This window comes from Carcharhinus amblyrhynchos, chromosome 2, assembly GCF_965287045.1.
Source record: "Carcharhinus amblyrhynchos chromosome 2, sCarAmb.v2.hapA, whole genome shotgun sequence".
Taxonomy (NCBI): Eukaryota; Metazoa; Chordata; class Chondrichthyes; order Carcharhiniformes; family Carcharhinidae; genus Carcharhinus; species Carcharhinus amblyrhynchos.
In genome coordinates, this window is record NC_137325.1 from 101,248,892 (window position 1) to 101,265,200 (window position 16,309).

Here is a 16,309-nt window from a genome sequence, read left to right on the forward strand (position 1 = left end):
AACAACTTACTCATACAGCTTATACACCTTCACTCACTCACTCACACTCTCTCTCTCTCACTCACTCACTCACATACTCACTCACTCACATACTCACTCACTCACTCACTCACATACTCACTCACTCACTCACTCACTCACTCACATACTCACTCACTCACTCACTCACTCACATACTCACTCACTCACATACTCACTCACTCACTCACTCACTCACATACTCACTCACTCACTCACATACTCACTCACTCACATACTCACTCACTCACTCACATACTCACTCACATACTTACTCACTCACATACTTACTCACTCACTCACTCACATACTCACTCACTCACTCATATACTCACTCACTCACTCACTCACTCACGTACTCACTCACTCACTCACTCACATACTCACTCACTCACATACTCACTCACTCACTCACATACTCACTCACTCACTCACTCACATACTCACTCACTCATACTCACTCACTCACTCACTCACTCACATACTCACTCACTCACTCACTCACATACTCACTCACTCACTCACTCACATACTCACTCACTCACTCATATACTCACTCACTCACTCACTCACATACTCACTCACTCACTCACATACTCACTCACTCACTCACGTACTCACTCACTCACATACTCACTCACTCACTCACTCACATACTCACTCACTCACATACTCACTCACTCACTCACATACTCACTCACTCACTCACTCACATACTCACTCACTCACTCACTCACTCACTCACATACTCACTCACTCACTCACTCACATACTCACTCACTCACTCACTCACATACTCACTCACTCACTCACATACTCACTCACTCACTCACTCACATACTCACTCACTCACTCACTCACATACTCACTCACTCACTCACATACTCACTCACTCACTCACATACTCACTCACTCACTCACATACTCACTCACTCACTCACATACTCACTCACATACTCACTCACTCACTCACATACTCACTCACTCACTCACTCACATACTTACTCACTCACTCACATACTCACTCACTCACTCATATACTCACTCACTCACTCACTCACTCACTCACTCACATACTCACTCACTCACTCACGTACTCACTCACTCACATACTCACTCACTCACTCACATACTCACTCACATACTTACTCACTCACATACTTACTCACTCACTCACTCACATACTCACTCACTCACTCATATACTCACTCACTCACTCACTCACTCACATACTCACTCACTCACTCACGTACTCACTCACTCACTCACTCACATACTCACTCACTCACATACTCACTCACTCACTCACATACTCACTCACTCACTCACTCACATACTCACTCACTCATACTCACTCACTCACTCACTCACTCACATACTCACTCACTCACTCACTCACATACTCACTCACTCACATACTCACTCACTCACTCATATACTCACTCACTCACTCACTCACATACTCACTCACTCACTCACATACTCACTCACTCACTCACGTACTCACTCACTCACATACTCACTCACTCACATACTCACTCACTCACTCACATACTCACTCACTCACTCACTCACATACTCACTCACTCACATACTCACTCACTCACATACTCACTCACTCACTCACATACTCACTCACTCACTCACTCACATACTCACTCACTCACTCACATACTCACTCACTCACTCACTCACATACTCACTCACTCACTCACATACTCACTCACTCACTCACATACTCACTCACTCACATACTCACTCACTCACATACTCACTCACTCACATACTCACTCACTCACTCACTCACATACTCACTCACTCACTCACTCACATACTCACTCACTCACTCACATACTCACTCACTCACTCACTCACATACTCACTCACTCACTCACATACTCACTCACTCACTCACATACTCACTCACTCACTCACATACTCACTCACTCACATACTCACTCACTCACTCATATACTCATTCACTCACTCACTCACTCACTCACATACTCACTCACATACTCACTCACTCACATACTCACTCACTCACTCACATACTCACTCACATACTTACTCACTCACATACTTACTCACTCACTCACTCACATACTCACTCACTCACTCATATACTCACTCACTCACTCACTCACTCACATACTCACTCACTCACTCACGTACTCACTCACTCACATACTCACTCACTCACATACTCACTCACTCACATACTCACTCACTCACATACTCACTCACTCACTCACTCACATACTCACTCACTCACTCACTCACTCATATACTCACTCACTCACATACTCACTCACTCACTCACTCATATACTCACTCACTCACTCACATACTCACATACTCACTCACTCACATACTCACTCACTCACTCACTCACATACTCACTCACTCACTCACATACTCACTCACTCACATACTCACTCACTCACTCATATACTCACTCACTCACTCACTCACTCACATACTCACTCACATACTTACTCACTCACATACTTACTCACTCACTCACTCACATACTCACTCACTCACTCATATACTCACTCACTCACTCACTCACTCACATACTCACTCACTCACTCACGTACTCACTCACTCACATACTCACTCACTCACATACTCACTCACTCACATACTCACTCACTCACTCACTCACTCACATACTCACTCACTCACTCACTCACTCATATACTCACTCACTCACATACTCACTCACTCACTCACTCATATACTCACTCACTCACTCACATACTCACATACTCACTCACTCACATACTCACTCACTCACTCGCTCACATACTCACTCACTCACTCACATACTCACTCACTCACTCACATACTCACTCACTCACTCACTCACATACTCACTCACTCACTCACTCACATACTCACTCACTCAATCACATACTCACTCACTCACTCACATACTCACTCACTCACATACTCACTCACTCACTCACATACTCACTCACTCACTCACATACTCACTCACATACTTACTCACTCACTCACTCACATACTTACTCACTCACTCATACTCACTCACTCACTCATATACTCACTCACTCACTCACTCACTCACATACTTACTCACTCACTCACTCACATACTTACTCACTCACTCACTCACATACTCACTCACTCACTCACTCACTCACATACTCACTCACTCACTCACGTACTCACTCACTCACATACTCACTCACTCACTCACTCACATACTCACTCACTCACTCACTCACTCACTCACATACTCACTCACTCACTCACTCACTCATATACTCACTCACTCACATACTCACTCACTCACTCACTCATATACTCACTCACTCACTCACTCACATACTCACATACTCACTCACTCACATACTCACTCACTCACTCGCTCACATACTCACTCACTCACATACTCACTCACTCACTCACATACTCACTCACTCACTCACTCACATACTCACTCACTCAATCACATACTCACTCACTCACTCACATACTCACTCACTCACATACTCACTCACTCACTCACTCACATACTCACTCACATACTTACTCACTCACTCACTCACATACTTACTCACTCACTCACTCATACTCACTCACTCACTCATATACTCACTCACTCACTCACTCACTCACTCACATACTTACTCACTCACTCACTCACATACTTACTCACTCACTCACTCACATACTCACTCACTCACTCACTCATATACTCACTCACTCACTCATATACTCACTCACTCACATACTCACTCACTCACTCATATACTCACTCACTCACTCACTCACTCACTCACATACTCACTCACATACTCACTCACTCACATACTCACTCACTCACTCACTCACTCACATACTCACTCACTCACATACTCACTCACTCACATACTCACTCACTCACATACTCACTCACTCACTCACTCACATACTCACTCACATACTCACTCACATACTCACTCACATACTCACTCACATACTCACTCATATACTCACTCACTCACTCACTCACTCACTCACTCACTCACATACTCACTCACATACTCACTCACATACTCACTCACTCACATACTCACTCACTCACTCACATACTCACTCACTCACTCACTCACTCATACTCACTCACATATACTCACTCACATATACTCACTCACATACTCACTCACATACTCACTCACATACTCACTCACATACTCACATACTCACTCACTCACTCACATACTCACTCACTCACTCACTCATATACTCACTCACTCACTCACATACTCACTCACTCACTCACGTACTCACTCACTCACTCACGTACTCACTCACTCACTCACGTACTCACTCACTCACATACTCACTCACTCACTCACTCACATACTCACTCACTCACATACTCACTCACTCACATACTTACTCACTCACTCACTCACATACTCACTCATATACTCACTCACTCACTCACTCACTCACTCACTCACTCACTCACTCACTCACTCACTCACTCACATACTCATTCACATACTCACTCACATACTCACTCACTCACTCATACTCACTCACATACTCACTCACATACTCACATACTCACTCACTCACTCACATACTCACTCACTCACTCACATACTCACTCACTCACTCACATACTCACTCACTCACATACTCACTCACCCACTCACATACTCAGTCACTCACTCACATACTCACTCACATACTCACTCACATACTCACTCACATACTCACTCACATACTCACTCACTCACTCACTCACTCACTCACTCACTCACTCACTCACTCACTCACTCACATACTCACATTCACAGTGGACATTTAATGTTATCTTGTGGCAGCTAGTGTCATAAAAAGTGGTGTGGCTTCCACCCTGGTCTCTTTTCTGCCCTCTGTGTGGATTTCTGCATTGAGGAGTTTTGTCTGCATAGTGGATTAGTGCACTTTTTAAATGTATTCAGGAAAGTGGTCAGTTTTCTGTCTGATCGTATCAGATGCAGCAATTCTAACCATCTGATTGAAAGTTTTGGATCAGGGGGCAATGCCCAGCCTAGTCTCTCAACGTCCTGGCTCTCCTAGCACCTCTGTGTCCCTGACAATTAATGATTTGTGACGACATAACATCATGTCGCCAGGGGTGAGGATTCATCATGGGCCAATGCTACATCATCAAGCCCTTTACTTATATTGAAATCTATTTAAATTCATGGAAATTTCACGTCCAGTGAGAGCGTGAACCTGATCATGTCACTGGCGGTGGGAAGATCTCAAATTGCGAGATTTAGTGGCTATAACAGGATTGATTCATACTTGGTGACTGGGGCCATTGTCAAGAACTTTCAGACTATTAACATATTTAATTGCTCCTATACACTAGGAGTTGGAAGCAGAGAGGGTGCAACTGATGGAAGAAGTCACATCAAACAAGCGGAGAATGCAAGAATTGGAAGATAACTTGTTATATCGTCTAACCAGCACAGAAGGCTCTCTGGTGGAGGACGAATCATTGATTGAAGTACTTCAGGTCACCAAGATAACGGCTGAGGAGGTAAAAATGACTGAGAAAAATATTATTCTAGGCCTGGCTCTTTGATCCATAAGTGCGAATTTTCCTGTTCCGGCCACCAAAGAAATTGAAGCAGGAGGGGGAACGGGTTATGAAAAAGTCCATTGACCTCGGGTGGGATTTTCCAGTTTCTGGTGAGCGGGCTGGAAAATCTCACACATTAATGTTTCTTTCAGATCCAGTTACATCTCCGTTTGGTTCAAATCAAAATTTTGAGACTTAAAAAAAACCTGAAGCTGAAGGAAGTTGAATGTAAAATAGATTACATCAGAAGAGCAGTGGACTTTCCCTGACCAATGACATTGGCTGGAAGTCTGATCAACCTTCGAGAACAGAACTCATTGAAATATATGAGGAAATTTTCTCATTCTGCCCATCATGGGAATCGCAGCGGGCATGGAAAGGTCCATTGACCTCAGGCGAGATTTTCCGGTTTCAGGTGCCGCTGGAAAATCCCGCGCAATGTTTTAACTTTAATGTTTATAGCTAGCTCACTGTTTCAGAAGATAGGAAATGCAGCAGCATCAAGTGCGAAGGGGCCTTTTAGTATCCATTTAAAGAAGAGGAATATAGGATTAGCTCATTCAGTCTCTCAAACCTTATCCACTATTAAGTTATATCTGATCTGTACCTCAGCTCCATGTCCCCTCAATTTCTCCGTTTCCATGAATTCCATGGGGCTGCACAGTGACGCAGTGGTTAGCACTGCTGCCTCACGGCGCCAGGGACCCGGGTTCAATTCCCAGCTTGGGTGACTATCTGTGCGTAGTCTGCATGTTCTCCCTGGGTCTGTGTGGGTTTCCTCCCATAGTTGGAAGAACATACTGGTTAGCTGAATTCAACTACAAACTATGGACGGTTCAAGTCGCGAGCAAAATGAGTGTCCTATAATGCCATAAGATCCAAATATCATTTTCTTATCAGAAGTGCAGAAAGAGCTGATCTTATGGCATTATAGGACACTCATTTTAATATATTAATTAGAGCTCCTTGCTTTTACATATCTAAATTGAGGCCCGCCTAAAATGGCAATGTGAAAGCTTCTGATGGTTGTTGGCCCATTACCTCTCTGATCCTGATGGCAAACAGGTTTTTGAGAGATGAAATTCAAGTCTGTATGTCACACAGTCTTGCTCCCCAGGAAATACAAAAAATAATGGGGGCACAGCAGAAATAGAAAAATTAGGAATGGTCTGAGCCCAGAGATTGCTCGGAAGGAGAACCCTTGTGGTCAGGGTCCTGCACAAGCACTAATCACATTCATTTTGCTACATTGTCTGAATCAATTTTTCTTTACAATTGAAAGAATGGATTTTTAAATTTATTTTATGGTCATAGATAAATAAGGAGTTTGAAAATCTAATTTTACTCCCAGGTGAGTGAAAAACTGAACACAGCTGCACAGACAGAGGTGAAGATCAACGCCGCTCGTGAGGAGTATCGGCCAGTCGCTTCACGTGGCAGCATCCTTTACTTCCTCATTGTTGAAATGAGTCTAGTGAATGTCATGTACCAGACATCACTTCGACAGTTCCTGGGTATTTTTGACATATCCATGGAGAAATCCACAAAATCGCAGGTCACCTCTAAGCGAATTGCTAACATCATTGAATATCTCACCTATGAAGTGTTCAGATATACAGCGCGAGGTCTATATGAGAATCACAAATTCCTTTTCACTCTGCTTATGGCACTCAAGATTGATCTCCAGTCCAAGAAGATCTCTCATGAAGATTTCCAGACTTTGATTAAAGGTAACCTTCACTCATTAAATGATTTGAAGAGTACCTTTGATAAAATCTGTGTTGGAATCTAAACTTCTTGTTCAATTCGGAAGGCAGACAACAAACAAATGCCAAACATCAAACACTTGGCTTTAGACCTAGTCATAGTTATAAAAGTCTTCGACTAAAAGATATTCATAATGAATACAAATCTTTTTCACCCTCATTGTTCCTTTGAGTGACTGACCCAATTAGCAGATGGTTCTGAAAGAATGAATTTCTTCACACAAGTACTCATATAATCCTGGTAATTTTTGAATGTAATATTAGACAGTGTCGGTATTAATACATTCATCTATTTTATATTTGAGGTTAATTTAACTTATTTAGAATCTTTTTCAGGTGCAAAACATAAGAGCCATGTAATTTTCGAAGCAGCATGATCAACGATAAATAAAAGTAAATGCTAGAAACTGTAATTTGTGCATCAAATGTAACCAAAACTAGATCACTAGTTGAGACTTAAAGATAATGAAAGGAAAAAGAAAGGCAACTAATCCTATTTAATAGGGCCCTATCCGCAGACAACAAAACCTGGAAAAGGAACCCCAGTAAAAAGGAATTTACATTTAATTAGCACTTTTAGTCCTCTTGATATCCCAAAATAATTCAAGCCAATGAATTGCAAGTGAAGTATAGTCAGTGCTGTTATATGTGCAGTGATAGGATATTGTCATGTTGTGGTTACATTATAGGGCAAGAAATCCACTGAATTCAAATCCAGCCACATTATTTTCCAAATTTGAAATTAGTTGATAACTCAATATGGATTTAAAACAAAACTGTCATTGTCATTGGCTCATGTTGGTGAAGGGAAGCTGTCATTTTAGGTTGGTCTGGTCTGCATCTGATTTCAAACCACACCATCATGTGTTTATTGAACTGCTTTCTGAAGTGGTCCATCTAGCAACTCAGTTGTGTAAAAATAACTCAAGCAATTATTCAAGAATACTAATACATGTGACAATAATAAATCAAATCAAAATCAAAAAAGAATGCCCACCATCATCTTCTCTGGGCAACTAGGAATGGACAATAAATGCCAATCTTTCCAGCAGTGTCCACCTGTAGGGAATGGAAAGTGGCAGTCAAATTGCACACTGCAAGATCCCACAACAGCAACAATATAATCATTTTGTTTTTTGGAGTGTTTAATAAGGGATACATATTAGCTAGGAAAACTCCACGTTCTTTCTCAAGCAGTGCCTGCAGATCTATCTGAACAGAGAGTGAGAACTAACAAAACAAAAGAAAAATTTAATAGAGGGAAGAAGGGAAACCTGAATAAGGGGAGGCAAAGGGCTGAGCTGCAAAGATAATATTTAGATAAGTAAGAAAAAAGATCTTTAAGCCTGCGGACTCTCCCACCAAATATTCTCAGTTAACATATGCTCAGGTTTGCAGTGCCGCTTTGAACATTCTTAATTATCCTTCAAAATTTTTGCAGAAATTAGATGACCAGTGAGAGTTGGGGATAATAAAATGGTTCAAAAAATCCTAATTTATATTGTTAACTCTTTCAATCTCTATTTTTTAAAAATATTTATTCATAAGATGAGAGTATCACTGACAAAGCCTGTATTTGTTGCCCCACCCTAACTATCTTTGAAAAGATGATGATGAACAGCCTTCTTGAATGGTTGAGGACTGTGAGACCCACAGTGCTGTTAAGTAAGGATTTCCAGAGTTTTGGCCCAGTAGTGATATATTTCCAAGTCAGGATTGTGTGTGCTTAGACAATCATGCTAGGCTGATATTTACTCCGAGATTGGGTGACCAATGACCATCAGTGTCTTGGGTCTAGGAGACTCTTGACAGTTCAGGCAAATAGATTGAAAACATCAGAAAAAAAATCTAGTGTGTGAAATGAAAGTGGTCCAGATCTACGCTTGCCATCAATTCTGATTAGGATGAGTAACTAAAATGTTATATTGCTTGTAATGATACTGGAACATTATTGACATCATGGGTGAATACATGGGGGAATGCTGCCAGATGTTTTTACACAATTCTGAAAGTGTTTGGTGAGCTGTTCTATTTCTTCAGAGCCCCAGTAAAATAACACTCATTCATCCAGCAAGGATATTGAGAACAAAAGTGTTTTAATTGAGGGATTAACTTTATTCACTGATCAAGTTGAAGAAATTGTCTGTTTTAAATAATACGTCTCGAAGAATTAAATGAGCCGTTAAATTAATGCATTACTCACTGACCCTGAGATATGTTGACTTTTATATGGAAGAAGAATGAAGAGCTAGGAGCACATTTGTTTTAATGAGTGTTTCAGTTCGGATAGATTCAGTCTGAAGATATTTTACTTTTAGAAAAGGTAGACAGAGAAAGCTGTTGCCATTTGCTGATAGTACAAGGACTAGAATTACACAAATTAAAGCTTTAGTCAATTGATATAGAGATGTGAGGAAGAACTGTTTAAAGCAATGAATGGTAATGACCTGGAACTCACTGCCTACGAGGGTGGGGGAAGTGGAAATGATGAATGATTTCAAAAGAAAATGTACTTTTTTTTCTAAGCGTATCTTCGTGCACTTTTTTTTCTCTTTGGGGAATAGTGGGGTGGTGGTGGAGGGATTTCTATGCTGATTATCTGCCCATTGAATCACAACATGAACTCTCTTTCTGTGCCCAACAAGTGCTGAAATGTACCCAAGCATAGATATTCTGGCATTGAGGTTTGCTAGTATCACACAGGAAGATTTAAACTAGTTTGTCAAGGAGGTAGGAACCAAAGCAAGGGTGGATTAACTGAAGGGGAACTAGAGAGTGAGGTCAGTAAGATTCAGAGGAAGAAGAGGCAGGGTGTTGTTGCTAATCAAAGAAGGTCTGGTGGACTGAAATGCATTTTTTTCAATGTAGGAAATGTAACAGGTAAGGCAGGTGAATTTAGAGCCTGGATTAGTACTTGGAACTAGGATGTTGTTGTCATTACAGAGACTTGGTTAAGGGAAGGACAGGATTGGCAGCTTAATGTCCCAGGATAAAGATATTTCAGAAAAAACATAGAGGGGGATGTAAAAGGGCTGGGGGAATTGCACTACTGGTTAAAGAGAATATCACAGCTGTATTGTGGGAGGACATGTCTGAGGGCTCATACAGCAAGGCAATATGGGTAAATCTCAGGGATAGAGAGGTGTGGTCACAATGTTGGGAATTTACTATAGACCTCCCAACAGCCAGCAGGAGATAGAGGAACAGATATGTAGGCAAATTTTGGCAAGGTGTAAGAGTAACAGGGTTGTTGTGGTGGGAGATTTTAACTTCCCCTATATTGACTGGGACTCAGTTAGTGTTAGGGTATGGATGGGGGCAGAGTTTATAAGGAGCATCCAGGAGGGCTTCTTGAAACAGTGTGTAGGTAGTCCAACTCAGGAAAGGGCCATACTGGACCTGGTATTGGGGAATGAGCCCGGCATGGTGGTTGATGTTTCAGTAGGGGAACAGTTCGGGAGCAGTGACCACAATTCAGTAAGCTTTAAGGTACTGATGGATAAAGTTAAATATAGTTCTCAAGTGAAGGTGTTAAATTGGGGAAGGTTAATTACAACAATATTAGCAGGAACTGAAGAATATAGATTGGGGCAGATGTTGGAGGGTAAATCAACATGTGGCATGTGGGAAGCTTTCAACTGTAAGTTGATAGGGATTCAGGACAGGCACATTCCTGTAAGGATGAAGGATAAGTATGGCAAGTTTCAGGAACCCTGTATAACAAGAGATATTGTGAGATAAAAGCAAATTACTGCGGATGCTGGAGATATTGTGAGCCTAGTCAAAGAGAAAAAGGAAGCATTTGACAATGCTAAGAGGCTAGGAACACATGAAGCAAATGTGGAATGAAAGGAAAAAAGAAAGAAACCTAAGCAAGGAGTAACGAGGGCTAAAATGGGTCACGAAAAATCATTGGCCAGCATGAATAAGGAAAATCCCAAGGATTTTTATACATATATAAAGAGCAAGAGGGTAACCAGGGAGAGGATTGGCCCACTCAAGGACAGGGGAGGGAATCTTTACATGGAGCCAGAGAAAATGGGCGAGATATTAAATGAATACTTTGCATCAGTATTCACCAAAAGGAACGTCTTGGAGAACAATGAGTCTGGGGAAGGGTGTGTAGATAATTTGGGTCATGTTGAGATCAAAAAGGAGGAGGTATTGGGGTTCTTGAGAAACATTAAGTTAGACAAGTCCTCAGGGCCTGATAGGATATACCCCAGAATACTGAGAGGGGCAAGGGAAGAAATTGCTTAGGGCCTTGAGAGAAATCTTTGTATCCTCACTGGCTATCCAGAATTGTTGCTGTGTCCACGGTTATTTGTCATTTGTGTTAATGATTTGGATGAGTATTTACTAGGCATTGTTAGTAAGTTTGCAGATGACACCAAGATAGGTGGCATAGTAGATACTGGAGAAGATTATCTTGGATTGCAGTGGGATCTTGATCAATTGGACTGATGAAAGGCAGATGGAGTTTAATTTAGATAAATGTGAGGTGATGCATTTTGGCCGATTGAACCAGGATAGGACTTACTCAGTTAATGGTAGGGCACTGGGGAGAGTTACAGAACAAAGTGACCTAGGGGTACAGGTTCATAGCTCCTTGAAAGTAGTCACAGGTGGACAGAGGGGTGAAAAAGGCATTCGGCATGCTTGCTTTCATTGGTCAGAACATTGAATACAGAAGTTGGGACATCTTGTTGAAGATGTATAAGACATTGGTAAGGCCACACTTGGAATACTGTGTACAGTTCTGGTCATCCTATTATAGAAAGGGTATTATTAAACTAGAAAGAGTACAGAAAAGATTTATTAGGATGCTACCGGGACTTGATGGTTTGAGTTATAAGGAGAAGCTGGAGAGACTGAGACTTTTTTCTCTGGAGCGTAGGAGGCTTGGGGTGATCTTATAGAGATTATAAAATAATGAGGGGCACTGAGCAGCTAGATAGAAAATATCTTTTTCCAAAGGTAGAGGAGTCTAAAACTAGAGGGCATAGGTTTAAGGTGAGAGGGGAGAGATACAAAAGTGTCCAGAGGGGCATTTTTTACACAGAGGGTGGTGAATGTCTGGAACAAGCTGCCAGAGATAGTAGCAGAGGCGGGTATAATTTTGTCTTTTAAGAAGTGTTTAGACAGTTACATGGTTAAGAGGAGTATAGAGGGATATGGGCCAAAAGCTGGGCAACTGGGACTAGCTTAGGTGTTAAAAAAGGACAGCATGGACAAGTTGGGTCAGAGGGCCTGTTTCCATGCTGTAAACCTCTATGATTCTATGGCTTTAGGGAAGGTACATACAGTAAAAAGTCTGACAAGGGAAGGTCCCAGATGATTGGAGAATAACCAATGTTGTTCCTTTGTTTAAGAAGGGTAGCAAGGGTAGTCCAGGTAAATACAGGCCAATAAACCTTATGTCAGTGTTAGGGAAATTATTGGATAAAATTCTTTGGGGTATGATTTACTCCCATTTGGAAATACATGGGTGTATTAGCGAGAGGGAACATGATTTTGTGAAGAGGAAGTTGTATCCCACTACTTGATTGAGTTTTTCGAAGAAGTAACAAAAGTAAAGTTTATTTATTAGTCACAAGTAAGGCTTGCATTAACACTGCAATGAAGTTACTGTGAAATTCCCCTAGTTGCCCCACTCTGGTGCCTGTTTGGGTCAATCATCTAACCAGCACATCTTTCGGACTGCAGGAGAAAACCAGAGCACCCGGAGGAAACCCACACAGACACAATAGAACATGTAAACTCCACACAGACAGTGATCCAAGCCGGGAATCGAGCCTGGGTCCATGCCGCTCGGAAGCAGCAGCACTAACCACCGTGCCGCCCATGTAGATGATTGATGAGGGTAGGGCAGTGGATGTTGTCTACACGGGCTTAAGTAAGGCCTTTGATAAGGTCCCTCATGGCAGACTGGTACAGAAGGTGAGCTGGCAAGATGGATACAGAACTGGCTCGGTCATAGAAGACAGAGGGTTGCAGTGGAAAGTTGCATGTCTGAATGGAGTGCTGTGATAAGCGGCATTCCTTAGGGATCAATGCTGGGATGTTTGCTGCTTGTAATATATTTAAATGATTTGGAGGAAAATATAACTGCCTTGATTAGTAAGTTTGCGGACAACACAAAGTTTGGTGGAATTGCAGGTTGCGATGAGGACCATCAGACGATACAGGAGGATATAGATCAATTGGAGACTTGGGAAAAGAAATGGCAGATGGAGTTTAATCCAGATGAATGTGAGGTAATGCATGTTGGAAGGCTTAATACCTTGGGAAATATACAATAAATGGTAGAACCCTTAAAAGTATTGAAAGGCAGAGGGATCTAGGTACAGATACTCAGGTCACTGGAAGTTGCAACTCAGGTGGAGAAGGTAGTCAAGAAGGCATATGGCACTCTTGCCTTCATTGGCTGGGGCATTGAGTTTAAAAATAGGCAAATCATGTTGCAGCTTTATAGGCTGCATTTGGAATATAGTGTTTAATTCTGGTCGCCATACTACCAGAAGGATGTGGAGGCTTTGGAGAGGATACAGAAAAACTAACCAGGATGTTGCCCGGTACGGAAGGCATTAGCTATGAGGAGAGGTTGGAGAAACTTGGATTGTTCTTACTGGAACGTTGGAGACTGAGGGGAGACCTGATAGAAGTCTACAAGATTACGAGAGGCATGGACAGAATGGATAGTCAGAAGCTTTTTCCCAGGGCGGAAGAATCAATTATTAGGGTGCACAGGTTTAAAGTGCGAGGGGTAAGTTTTAAGGGAGATGTACAAAGCAAGTTTTTTACACAGAGGGTGGTGGGTGCCTGGAACTTGCTGCCGGGGGAAGTCGTGGAAGCAGATACGATAACGAGTTTTAAGGGGTATCTTGACAAATACATGAATAGGATGGGAATAGAGGGATATGGGCCTCAGAAGAGTTGCGTGGGGAGGTTTAGTTTATATTTGTGCAGCATGGCCAGTGCAGGCTTGGAGGGCCGAAGGTTCCTGTGCTGTAATTTTCTTTATTCTTTGTTCTTTGTTCAATCTTTCTGGCCCATAGACAGGGACACAGCCACTAAATCACAAGGCCTCCTCAAAAGGAAATTGCAGAAACACTAAAGGGAAGTAAGCTTGCAGGACTATGGGGATAGAACTAATATTGGGATTTATTGGATTACCCTCCAGACAGCAGGCATGGCTTTGATGGGACAACTGGGTTCCTTCCTATGACTTCATGGGGGTGGAGGGGGGAGTCTTCCCATCCCGCCCAGCACAGAAACTGTAGCAGGCACAGGGCAGACTGCACAAAAGTTTGTTGACCTTGGGCGTGATTTTCCAGTTCTGGGATAAACACAGTGGAAAAATCCTACCCTATGATTTTACCTTGACTGATAATGGCATAAAATGCAATAACAGCTGATTATCTTCCAAAGGAAAAATGGCTGAATTATCTTTCCATTTGACCTTAATAATTCATGTTTTTCAGCTTTGTAAACTGAGCAGTTTGTCTTTTTGAGGAGATGATTTATTGAATAAAATCAGAGCCCAGCCGAAGTTTCAGGCCTATAGACCTGGGGGATGTGGGTCTTCTCCTGTCCTGCACACCATGAGAAACATGGAAGGGGAAGGGTTGACTATGCAAAGGTCCATTGACATCAGGTGGGATCCTTAGTTTTGGGATGGTGGCATAGTGGTTAGCACTGCTGCCTCACAGCGCCAGGGTCATTGTCTGTGTGGAGTTTGCACTTTCTCCCTGTGCCTGCGTGGGTTTCCTCCGGGTGCTCTGGGTTCCTCCCACAGTCCAAAGATGTGCAGGTTAGATTGATTGGCCATGCTAAATTGTCTCTAATGTCAGGGGGATTAGCAGGATATACTGAAGGTTACAGGAGTAGGGCCTGGTTAGGATTGTGGTTGGTACAGACTCGATGGGCCAGATGGCCTCTTTCTGTAGTGTACGAATTCTATGGGGCGAGAGCGGCCGGAGAATCCCATACTTGGACTCCCAAAGTGAACAGCAACTTAATCTTGTGATTCGGCTCTTTTTAGAAGTGGAGAACAATCAATTCCAACAAAAGGTTGCTATACCTGAAGCTGCTGGAACAGTTTGGATTGGCAGCCATCCATTGTAGCATCAACCCTCCCCTGTGAGACAGAACTATTTTAATCAGAGAACCTCCCTCACATACATTTGTGCTGATTCCCAGCAGAATTATCCTGCAGCTTACAACTGAATTGATGTTCAGGATCTGAATTCTCTGTTTTATTGCAAATTAAGTTCCTCCATTTCACTCGCTTCAAGGCAATTACCTGTACATGCCTGGCATTTGGTTCAGCAATCTCAATAAGATGTCACACAATGAAACTTTGATTGTCTGCTAGTTTTCATTATTTCCTGCAGTCGTCCCCTCTATTACAGCAGTTAATAAAGATTTCACTAAAAATTTAAAAAAGAAAAGATATGCTCGCAATTGTGGCAGGAAGAATATAATGGTCCACTGACATTTTCACTTGAATATGACATGGTACTAAGACCTGAAGGGTAAATTCAGTCTTCAGTGATAAAAGCTGCATTTGTAATCCAGTATTCAGTGTTTTGCATTAGATTTTATTTGTCCTTCTGTTTCAATTTCAATTTTCTGCTCTTTTTCTTTAGCATATTCCAAGTCAAATATATGTCCACATCTTGAAGTTTAAGCACATTTCCTTTCTATTCTGTGGGAGTATCTAATACCAATCCCAACTGCCCTTGAGAAAGTATCATGGAGCTGTCACCTTGAACGTAAATAACCATCTTACAGCCCTCTTACCTGTGTCAGGGTTTCAAACGAAACTTGTTAATAAGGGACATTCATCACCCAGCCCACTGGCCTAAATAATCTTTGGTTCTTCCTACAACATTTAGGCGTATTTTTGCTCTCTTCATACCTC

At 42.0% G+C, this 16,309-nt stretch overlaps 1 protein-coding gene across 1 annotated transcript in view; it reads left to right on the plus strand.

Annotated features, from left to right (window-relative positions):
• dnah5l (dynein, axonemal, heavy chain 5 like) overlaps positions 1 to 16,309 on the plus strand; it is a 326,877-nt gene that overhangs the window by 244,084 nt on the left and 66,484 nt on the right. The window contains exons 65-66 of the mRNA XM_080217022.1: positions 5,405 to 5,575; positions 6,969 to 7,347. Of these exons, the coding sequence (XP_080073148.1) occupies positions 5,405 to 5,575; positions 6,969 to 7,347 (550 nt within the window). The remainder of the gene's footprint in view (positions 1 to 5,404; positions 5,576 to 6,968; positions 7,348 to 16,309) is intronic.